Below are 11,324 nucleotides of genomic sequence, written 5' to 3'. Positions count from 1 at the left end.
GTGGATCCCTTCAGGGCAGAGCGAAGGGGGAGAGAAGGAGCTTCGAGCAGGAAAGAGTTAAGGTTTCTCTTATTCAGCGGAGGTCTTGTTAGGCTGTAATCTGCATTTTCTAACTACCGCGTAATAAAAAAGTGCGAAGTTTGGAGACACCTTTTCCTTGATGATACCTTGGGCGATACTTTAGGTTTTACATTTAATTTGCATTTTTTGTTCTTTGGCGAAGATTGGAAGTCTTGAGTGGAGGATTGAATTTTATTAGGACATCTGGACTGACAATATCAAATCAGACACCAGCCTCCCAAAGCATGCTAAAATTTCAGAGTTAATTAGAACGAAGTGTGTTTAATTAAAGCCAATTAGAATATCTGAAATTATCTGATCGATCCTTGTTTGTTCAATTGGACTCACTTTGGATTCTTCTCGCCGCACCCACAAGGACCTGTCCGGCCGCCAATTCCCCGCGGTCCCCACTGCTCACCCGCGCCCCTTCCGCGCCTCTCAGTGGGGGCTGCCTGCGCTGTCCCTTGTTGAGAACTTCAACCCCCACCCCAAAACCCCCTTTCCGACCCTGGGGACAAGGAAACGGCGAGAATGGGGAGGGGGCGGCCCCGCAGCATCCCCCCCCCGTGCCACCCTCCCGCAGTCCCCCCCGGGCCGGGCAGCGGCCGCCGGGCAGCCGGGAGCTGGGCTGCAGCCCCGGGCGCTTTTTCCTTCGTTTTCCCTTTCTCCTTGGATTCACGGTGGCCAGGGCCGACATTCGGGCACGGGGAAAGTTTAATCCTTTATCATTATTAATTATTTTTTTTTTTCTTTTTTACCATTACTACATTTTTAAGGACTAACTCTTGTTTTAACAATATTTGACCACCGGACCGTCAAAAGAAGCCTGGAAAAACTCAGGGCTAAGCATCGCTTTGCCAAAACCACCTCAGCACCGACAAAGAGTTTCTTTACTCCAAGCCGACTTACACCGTTTCTCCTCCCAGCCCCTCCGCAGAGCGCGCAAAGGCGCGGAAGGGGCCGCATACAACCCGCCGGGGAGCCCCGGGGCAGTGCGCTAAGGGTTTGGGTTAGGGACGGAGCCCTCCCTGGAGTCCGTCCTGCGCGGATGCGGAGGGGGTCAACCCTCTCATTGCCTCTTTCCGCGCATCTCTGCGCATCCCACAGCATGCTGGCGGATCCCGCCTGCTGTCCGCAGGGCAGGAGGGAGATGCGGGTGTCTGCACCCCACCGTTCTCCCCATTCGGTTTGCCATTTGGCCCGGGGTGCTCAGGAATTTGAATTCAAGTCCCAAAATCAGCCCCCAAATTGGGCAAGATAAAGAAATAGCGGCTGCGGGAACGGCCCCGGCTACGGCCCCGCTGCTCCTCCCGCAAACTTCACCCTTTGCGGGGCCTTTGCCAGTGGAGGAGGGGGTCAGTGTTCCTCCCCCGGCAAATATCCATCAGCATCATCTAGCCCTCACCGGGAACTCAGCTTCGCTCCCAGCTCGGCCTCTGCCCCTTCGTCGCTTCGAGGTGGGGGCAGGTTGTGCGGTGCCCCGCGTAGGGGCCAAGCCACGGCGTTAATTAACTCCGCCCGTGAATTTACACTTTGGAGTACCCACCGGTGGTCAATGCCTGACCCGAAAGAGGGGTGGAGGAAGCCGTGTGTTAAAAATGCCCGAAAACACCCAATTTTTTTACACGGGAAACGGGGAGATTTGGGTCCGGTTCACCGGGGTGTAAATGGCACCCACTGGAAGTGAGCGTGTAAGTTACGCAGTCGCCTTCAAGCAAGCAAATTGAAATCTATCCTTTAGCCAGAAGCTGCTGGAGGGCAGGGCCGCGGCCGCGGAAATTGGCGCGGGGGAAAGTTTTCCTGCGGTGGCCCACGAAGGGGCCACTGTGGTAAAAAAAATCAGGAGAGGTCTCAAAGTTCCGCGTGTAAAAGGTGAAATAGGGAGAAAAGAAAGCAAAGTGGAAAAAAAATAAAGAGGAAGATGAGGCTCGAAGTTACAGGGTGTAAAAGTTAAAATAGGGAAAGGGTGTGAATTTGGGGGGGGATTTTTTTTTGTTTGGGGGTTTTGGAAATGTTTGTTGGGGGGGGTTTAATGGTAAGATAGGGCTCAAAGTTTCGCTGTGTAAAAGGTGAAATAAGGAAAAGGAGGGGAAAAAGAAATGGTTAAGATGATAGTCCCGAGGGGATTGTCCCGAAGGAAAAACAACAAAAAAGCCCAACTGAAATAATAAAGTTTCGGAGAATCCGACAACGGAGTGGGAATGGGGCTATCAATTTTAATCTGCGCAACCCACGCATGGCGTGTGATTATCGGTTATTATGCGGGTGCGGAGCTAGAGCACGGAACGTGGAGGGGGGTTGGGGGGTTGAAGAAGGAAGGAAGGAAGGAAAGAGGCCGGGCTCCGATGTCGTGATTTATCGCTGCTGGGTCGGCGACAGGCGGTGCGGCGGCGTTTGGGAGCGCTGGGGGCCGCGGTGCGGGGCCGGGCCGGGGGGGGGCTGGTTTGGTGATGGTGGTGGTTGTGGTGATGGTGGTGGTGGGGAGGGGGGGTGGTTGTGGGGGGGACAGCTGGGCTGCGGCCATCTGACCGGTTCCACCGTGACATCTGGGAGCCCACTGGTGTGTGGCACGCGAATCGCTTGATGTCGCTATTTAAATGCAAATTTGCGGGGGGATCACTGAAGCCTCACCCCGTAAATTCACACAAAAGGGAGACTTGGCGCGGCGAGCCGGAGGAGGAGGAGGAGGTGGTGGTGGTGGAGGTGGAGGAGAAGGAGGGATGCAGAGCCAGGAGGGTTCTGGGCCAGCGCCGGTAGCCGTGCAACACCCCTCTGCCCTACCGGTACCGGGGCTGAGGTCGGAGACCCGCAGCCCTTCCCGGTTTACCCGTGCAAGGTGTAGCGGAGAAAGACAGCCCTCCCTGCTCCTGCCGGTATTCTCGGTGCTGCTGGCATCCCTGGCCCGGCATCCCTCCCTGGTCCTGCCAGCACTGCCAGTCCTGCCAGCATCGCCATCCCGGCAGCCTTCCACGGTCCTGTCGGTATCCCTGGTCCTGCCAGCATCTTCAGGCCTGTAGCATTCCCAGTCCCGCTGGTATTCCCTGTCCTGCTGGTATTCCCGGCCTGGCATCTCTCCCTGGTCCTGCCAGCAATCCTGTTCCTGCTAGTATTCCCGGCCGGGCATCCCTCCCTGGTTCTTGACCAGCATCATTTGTCCTGTTGGTATTCCCGGTCTGTCTTCCCTCCCTTGTCCTGCCGTTATTCGTGGTCCTGCCAGCATCCGCAGCCCGGCGTGACCCCCTGGCCCGGCATCCCTTCCCAGTCCCGTCAGCCTCCCCGACCTGGCATCCCTCCCTGGTCCTGGCATCCCTCCCTGGTCCCGCCAGCATCCCTGGTTCCGCCGGCATCCCTGGCCCAACATCCCTCCCTTGTCCGGCCAGCATCCCGGCTCCTGCCAGCATCCCGGCTCGACGTCCCCGCTTCTTCCCGACATTCCCAACTCAGTTCCCCTCCTGGGGAGCGGGCCCTGGTTAAAGTGGGATCATCTCGGGGCCACCGGTTCCACCACCGGGTCCATTGCCCCCTCTCTGGGAGAGGGTAGAACTTGTCCTGGGATGCAGGATGCCAAGCTGGGAGTGGGTGCGGAGCGGGTGTGGAGCGGAGCATCCCGGGCAGGCTGCCGGCAGCTCGTAGCCAGCCGCGGAGCGACAGGGGAAGAAAAAAAAAAAAAAAAAGAAAGAAAGAAAGAAAGAAAAAAAAAAAGGCAGAAGGAAAGGAAAAAAAAAAAAAGCTAAAGTTGGTGAATGATAAAGACCGTATTTTCCACGCTTTGGGTGCAGGACCAGATGATCTAGAAAATGAGCTGAAATAGATTCAGCCTCAGAGCCTGTTGTGAAGAGCAGCTGATTCCCCCATTTCTGGCCAGATGGCTTCTGAACACAGATTTGCATTCATTTTCCCTTAATATCGGCCAAAATAGTGGGGCAGCTGCATTTGTTGTCAAAAAGGTTTAAAACTCCCTTTTCTTTCTGGGGCAAGGATCGTTACCTTATGCGATGGGGGCTTATGGAACTTTTTTTCCCTGCTTTTTTCTCCCTTTTTTATTTTTTTCCCCCTCTTTTCCCTCTCCCCCCCCCCCCCCCCCTTCCTCCTCCTCCTCCTCAGTCAACAGTATCAGATTTAAAAGGATTTGTTTTAAAACCTCCTAATTTGGTAATCAGATTTAAATCGCCTCGGCGCGTGTAATCTGAATTAAAGATACTGTAAATGATTTTAAGCATCAGGCTTTGGTGAGGAGGAGGAGGAGGAGGAAGAGGAGGATGGATGGACCTAACTTCGGTCTTGTTCCGGGAGCTTTAAAGGGAAAAGGGGGGAGAGAAAAAGAAAGGAAAAGAAAAGAAAAAGACAATTATTAGCGTCGTTGGGTAGTTTTAGCTGATTTTTAACAGTGGATTTTGCGGGTTGGTGGGGAAGGAGGTTGATACGGGAGGGAGGGAGATCGGCAGCTTCCAACCCCTCTAAGTGTCCCCATGCCACCTCGCATTGTTTTGGGAGGAATTTAGAAGTGTTTGGGTTTGCTGCCGGCTGATGAAGGAAAAGCAGGAATTCGCTTTGCATTTCTTCCCCACCACTTTCCATATAGACTTTGATTTAAGGTTATTAACATTCTATAGACAGTGGCATCTTTAATATGTGGCGATCGCTTCTAAAGACTAATCTCATTACCCTCAAATAGTCATAAAATATGATTTTATTATACTTACGTATTTAATTAGACGGCCAGCACTGTAATGGATTTTGAGATCGGGGAAGAGCAACAGCTTTGATAATTCACTTATCTTTGGCAATAGTCATTAACCCCCCAACACCAACCAAAATAGATTGCTTCTCCACCACAACCCTCGCTTCTCCAGCTTCAACCCTTGGAGAAAGGGACCAAGCTTCTCCTGATAACTTCACTTTCCACCCATTACTGACAATATTGAGGCACTGATCGTGGCAATCCACACTGCTACTACTACTAATACTATTAATAATAACAGATGAAGTCCTAAATTGCAGTGAGAGTATCACTGCAGGCGGGTTTGGATGTGTATGGGTGAGGATGTGGATGTATATGGATGAGGATATGGAGATATATATAAATGAAGCTATGGATATATATGAATAAAGCTGTGGGTATGTAAAGGCAAGGCTATGGATACATGTGGATAGAGCTATGGATTTATACAGGCAAGGCTGTGGGTATATATGGATATCTATGGATAAAGCTACAGATATCCATAGGTAAGGCTATGGATGTATAAAGACAGAGCTATGGATGTATAAGGACAGAGCTATGGATATATACGGGCAAGGCGATGGATGTATATGGACAGAGATATGGATGGACCTATGGATATATATGGATGGACCTATGGATGTCTATAGATCAGGCTATGGATATAGAGAGCCAAAGCATCCATGCAGCGCCTGCAGCCCAAAAATCTATACGTTTAGGGGTGTGTCGGTGTTGGGGGGGTCATCTAGAGATGGGCACATGGAAAGAGATGAGCCAGGCCACCCCTTTGTCCAGCCTCAAGCTCTTCTCTACCCCAACCACTACCTCCCCCATCCTGTGACCCCCACGAAGGGTGGTCCAGGAAGATGCTATTTGGGACCCCTTGGAGGGGCGGGGTTGGAGGGGCGGGTTGTTGGGGGGGGGGGGGTGTGTGATGTTTGCCGGGGCCGGGCAAGAAAGGCGGCGACGGAACGATTTGAACCCCCAAAGCTGCCATATATGGCACTGATCCCGCCCGTTAGCTCACGTCATCAGTGACGCCATCTCTCCCGCCGTGGCGGGGGCCCGGCTCCCGGGGAAGGGAGCGCTCCTCGGGGAGGGAGGGCCGGGCTCTGCGCGCCTCCGTCCATTCCGCGAGCCGCCACGGGCCCTCTCCCCGTTCTCCCGTGTGCCCGGGAACACCTCCGCGGTAATCACTATTTTTTTTTTTTATTATTTTTTTTTTTACCCCTTTTTTTTTTTTTTTTTTTCTCTCCCACTCCTCTCCTTCTTTCTTTTTCCCCCCCGTTTATTTGTCTTTTGGAGCAGGAGAAGCCTTGCCAGAAAGTGGTCGATTCAGCAGTGTCCTGAAGCTTTATTTTTTTTTTTTCCACTGTGCCTCTCCATCCTCTTTTTTTTTTTTTTTTTTTTTTTTGTGCCCTGCGCCTCCCGCTTTTTCCTAGGATGACACCACGTTGAGCGCGCCTGCAAACAACAACAACAACAGATTTATTCTTTTTTTTTTTTTTTTAAATGCCCCCTTTTTCCCTTTCCTGAAAAAAAAAACAACCCCTAAAACAGCCACCTCGCGCTGTCGCCGGCTGCAGTTACACTTTTTTTTTCCCCTTCTTTTTTTTTCTTCTTTTTTTTTTTTTTTTCTTGTGTGTGTGCTGCTTTTTTTTTTCTTCTTCTTCTTCTTCTGCTTTTTTTTTTTCCTTTTTTTTTTTTTTTTTTTTTTTTCTTAACCCACCAAACTGGAACGCCATCCAACTCGCTGCACAGAAGTCCTCAGTAAATTGTTTATGTCGTGCCAATACAGGACAGATTGAAGAAGGAAGCAAGACTTGAACTGGGCTTTTCTCCTCCTGAGCACAGGGAGTAAAGTCATCTCTTATATTCCAGTCGCCAAGGAAAGAGAGAGAGAGAGAGAGAGAGAGGAAAAAAAAAAAATCAAGCAACAACCAACCCACCCCGTAGCTGACATTTCCCTCCATTTTAACCCCTTTTTGGTTAGGAGCTGGTTTTGCCCAAATTTGTTTTAATGTTTGGGATTCAGGAAAATATACCAAGAGGTGGGACGACCATGAAAGAAGAGCCGCTGGGCACTGGGATGAATCCCGTCCGCTCCTGGATGCACACGGCGGGGGTAGTGGATGCTAACACGGCCGCCCAAAGGTACGTCTGCCAAATCCTCTCCCGGCGGTTTTCTCCACCTTGGATTTCTCATCCCGGCCGTAAATCCCCCCCTTTACACACCACTACCACCACCCCCCACTCACCCACCCTGTATCACTTACGACCGCGCTGCTCCGCGCTGCCCCGCATCTTTTCTTCTTCTTCTTCCCTCCCCTCCTTCTCCTCCTCTTCCTCCTCCTTTCTCCAGCCTCCTCCGCTCCCCGCGGCCGCGGAGTTTGCGCGCCGCAGCTCCGCGCCGCTCTCACCCACGCCTATGTCTTGTGTTTTTCCCGCAGCGGCGTGGGGCTGGCTCGGGCACATTTCGAGAAACAGCCGCCTTCCAATCTCAGAAAATCCAATTTTTTCCACTTCGTCTTAGCTCTGTACGACAGGCAGGGGCAGCCGGTGGAGATTGAGAGAACGGCTTTTGTGGACTTTGTGGAGAAAGAGAAAGTAAGTCTTGTCCCCCCCGCCATCTCTAAGTCTTGTGTCCCCCCTTATCCCTCCCTCCCTAGTTTTTGATTTTTTAAAAACAGTTCTTATTTATTTTTTGAAGGGTAATTAAAATAATTCCCAACTCCCGACACTCCCAACCACGTGTGGGTCCCGGTCCTCCCCCCCACCCCCGCCCCAAGCTCCGGATAAATCCCGGCTTTTCAAACTTATTTTAATGCCGGGGGTGCGTGTATGTGTGTGTACGTGGGGGGGATAGTGTGGAGGAAAAAGAAACCACCACCAAAACCCAGCACAAAACAACCAGCTAAACATGACATATTTGCACCCAAATAATGACATCATCATAAAAGAAACCCCAAAACCCAAAACACCTCACGGTGACTGTGGACTGAATTTGACCGCGAATTGTTAATTTCCGAGCGGATTCCAGGGCGAGGAAAATGCGCGTTAAGAGGAGAGCGATATTTTTGGGGCAGTGGATGCTAAATCTGATTATTTATCGTTGCTTGCAGGAGCCCAACAATGAAAAAACTAACAATGGGATTCATTATAAACTTCAGTTGTTGTATAGCAATGGTAAGTTGGGGTTAAATAATAATAATTTTCTTAACATATTTATTTTTTTTTTTAATTATGAGAGCTCGTGATGTTGCAGGGGGGGGAAAAAAAAAGGGAAAAAGCCCCAATAAACCCCAAAGTCTGAGTTTTTCTCTTTAGAGGCGTTTTGAAAAAGGAGCTGAAGCTTTTTTTGTTGTTGTTTTGGGGGGGTTGGGGAGGGGGGTGTTGGAGATGAAAATGAGCCGCGTGTAAACACGGTTCCTTGCCTCGGCAAGAGAAGGAAAACAAAACATAACCGATCAATAAGTCGATGGTACTTCACATGATTAACCGGTTTGGCTTGAAGTGGAAAGTAAAAAAGCGGGGATCGATACCTGCTCCAGCACAACATCACTTTTAAGTGACTTTCCCCCCCAGTTTGCCCGATTTTCTTACTGGGAAAGTGGGGTAGCGAAGCGGAGAGCGGGTAGCGCAGGGCTCCCACCCGCGACGGGATGCGATGGGATGCAGGAGGATGCGGGTGGACGCGGTGGGATGCAGGAGGATGCGGGGGGTACCGTTCCCACCACCCAAACACCGCTTCCTCTAGCTTCCCCCTCACCGCTGCTGTAGTTTGGCCCGGGGAGGGGGACACTTCGAGGCATGACTTCTTCAAGAACCAGGTTTAATAGTGGGTGAGGACTCGGTCACTGGATGATTTCTGCTTTTTTGTTGTTGTTATTGTTGTTGTAATTTAGCGTTAGTTGGAAAGCCTGGCGCGGTACCGTTCCCTGCCCGCTGCAGTCACTTCCCTGCACAGTCACTTTGGGGATTTTGGGGTGATTTGCTGCTGAAATCCTGATAGAAATCTGTCTCTTTTCCCTCCCCAGGAGTCAGGACAGAGCAGGACCTGTATGTCCGCCTCATAGACTCAATGACCAAACAGGTGAGAGAAGTTTAACGCTTTGCTTAACGCGCAAGTTGCTCAAGTTTTGTCTTTCGCCCTTGGCTCAGAGGGTTGCGGGGTGGGGGGAGTAAACTCAGAGCCCGCACCTACTCCTAACTTACCTGAGAAACTTAATTCACACAACGAGGGCTGGAGGAGATTGGAAAGAGCAGGAAAAAAAACAGAAGAAGGAGGTGGGGGTGGGGGGGTGGGAAAGGTGTGGTGTTGTCCGAGGAAGCGTTGGCATCATTAAATCGTGTGTGTGGCGTTAAGTACAACGCCAGGGGAGCAGATGTGGGATATAATTAATTTAGTGAGGGAGAGAGGGGGGAAAAAAAAAACAAAACAGGAAAAAAAATTTCAGATTTATTTTAAAAATGTTTCCTAAGTTTTTTGCTTGGTTTTGGTTTGTTTTGGTTTTTTTTGAGGGCAATACTTTGCACCCACTTTTTGGGCACCCCAAAAGTAGCCAGGTTTAGCCCGTGGATTTTTTTTTCTTTTTTTTTTTTTTTTTTGGGGGGGGGGGGGGTGGGGGAGGGAGGGGGGAGGTGGTGATGTGGGGGGGATGGAGAGGCGTTTATTTGGATTTAAAAGTTAAATGCGGCGGGGTGAGAAGTCAGCTTGTTCCTCTCTAGTCCAGAGTCACCTCTCAGCCCCCCATCTCCATAATTCAAACTCTGTGCTCCAGGGGTCACCCGAACCCGTCCGTTTCCCTGAGATCAGCTCCTGCTTCTTCCTCAAACCTCTGTCAGACCTTGTAAATAACATAATTACAAGCAGTTCCTTATTAAATTATTTAACCTGTCTCGGCCAACTTGGCCGAGGATAACTACGTGTTATCAGCCTTGCTCCACTGCAAATTAGAGGCAGAAAGATCCTTACCAGCTTCGTATTTAATCAACTTTCATTTTTTACCCATTTTTATTTATTTTTTTTTTTTTTTTCCGGAGTGAAATTTCGCTATTTTTTTTTAAAGCAATTTAAATAAGTTTTCGATTTTTTAAATGATTATTATTATTATTATTATCTGGGGGGGAGCCGAGGAGGAAAAGCGAGAAGGCAGAAATAATTCCCAGCCCTCTGGAAATCAGATCCCAGAGATGGAAAATTAAAACCATTCCACCAATCTGCCGGGTTTTAACACTCCCGGCCGAGACCAGCCTGCCCACATGGACTGTTGTTTTTTGGTGTGGTTTTTTTTGGTGTTTTGTTTTGTTTTGTTTTTTAAGGCAACTTTGCAGTCCTGACTTTGTTTTTTTTGTAAAAAAAAAAAAAAAAAAGGGGGGGGAGAAAAGGAAGAAGAAGAGAAAAAAAAAAAGGCAGGCGGGACCCCTTTCCCCCCCAGGGCTCCGGGAGCAGCTCCCGGGAGCGGCTCAGGGAGCCGAGCGGTGCTGAGCTCTCAGCCAACTCTCAGCAACTTTTTATCTTTTTTTTTTTTCCCCTTTTTTTTTTTTTTTTTGACTAGAATCGGGTTGGATTTAAATGCCTCCAGTAGTAAAAGCATGCGATTTCCTCTCGGAGCAAAGCAGAGCTGACAGGAGAAGTACAATTACTCTGACAAAGACGGAGGCGTTGTACCCTTCAATAATTATTTCACCTTTTAAACCCCCTCCACTTGCCAATGTGGGTTTATTTCCTTTGTGTAGAGCGGCTAAATGTTTTCGGAAACCGCTGTAAGTAGCCTAATTAAGAGGTTTCTAGAGCTCAGCTAGAAGTTTTCGCATCAAGGAGAAAAGAGGATACCTTTTAAAGACACTTCTTGTTGACCGTTTTCGGCCTCGCACATTTTGTGCAGCAAAAGTGTCGAAAATAATAATAATAATAATAAAAGAGGGCTTTTAAATCTCTCCTTACTGAAGGGAGGGAGAGAGGGAGGGGAAAAAAAAAAAACCCCATAGCCCAGTAACTGATCAAAGAGTCAATGGCGCTGAACCGACAGTTTATGGATTTCTGTTTGTGCTACAAAATAAAAAATAAATCACTTTCCTAAATACGCGGCTCCATCCCAGGCGAAAGCAGCGATCGCCACAAGTTATGGGGCACGCTGCCACGACAAACACCCCCCCCTGTTATGTCTGCGCTGTCATCTTCCCTTTCCTAAACAATACCTGCCGCTAAGGACCCCCCCCCTCCCCCCGATTCCCCCCCCCCAAGCTCAGCCCTGCAGCTGCGCGGGGCTGCGCGGAGCCTCCGCGGCCGCTGTTGCCGCCCGCCCGGAGGGAGCCGTGTTGAGGGGGAGCTTCATCATCATCATCATTCACCCCCCCCCCCCCCCCGCCCCCTACTTCTCACTCCCTCCCTCCCTCCTCCTCATCCTAATTAACACCGGGGGAGTTTGCAGGGGGCCGCCGCTGCCCCCCGGGCCCGGGGGCGCCGAGCCCCGCCAGGGTCGCAAGTAGGGGATGGATGCAGGGAAGGAAGCAGGCAGGGATGCAAGGCAGGGAAGCAGGC

The 11,324-nt window shown here is 50.4% G+C and overlaps 1 protein-coding gene across 11 annotated transcripts in view; it reads left to right on the top strand.

Annotated features, from left to right (window-relative positions):
• Positions 1-6,419: 6,419 nt before the first annotated feature.
• EBF3 (EBF transcription factor 3) overlaps positions 6,420-11,324 on the top strand; it is a 139,211-nt gene continuing 134,306 nt past the window's right edge. For 3 of the 11 annotated variants that reach the window (XM_068140225.1, XM_068140221.1, XM_068140220.1), the window contains exons 1-4: positions 6,424-6,934; positions 7,231-7,387; positions 7,903-7,966; positions 8,818-8,873. In XM_068140225.1, the coding sequence (XP_067996326.1) occupies positions 6,801-6,934; positions 7,231-7,387; positions 7,903-7,966; positions 8,818-8,873 (411 nt within the window). In that variant the 5' untranslated portion in view covers positions 6,424-6,800. Of the gene's footprint in view, positions 6,935-7,230; positions 7,388-7,902; positions 7,967-8,817; positions 8,874-11,324 lie in introns of all 11 variants that reach the window. The other 8 variants (XM_068140227.1, XM_068140226.1, XM_068140224.1 and 5 more) reach the window with 6 other exon arrangements.

This window comes from Melanerpes formicivorus, unplaced genomic scaffold (genome assembly GCF_026170545.1).
Source record: "Melanerpes formicivorus ecotype bairdi unplaced genomic scaffold, bMelFor1.0.p_v2 SCAF_6, whole genome shotgun sequence".
In the NCBI taxonomy this organism is placed as follows: domain Eukaryota; kingdom Metazoa; phylum Chordata; class Aves; order Piciformes; family Picidae; genus Melanerpes; species Melanerpes formicivorus.
This window is presented reverse-complemented; position numbering and strand designations above follow the sequence as displayed.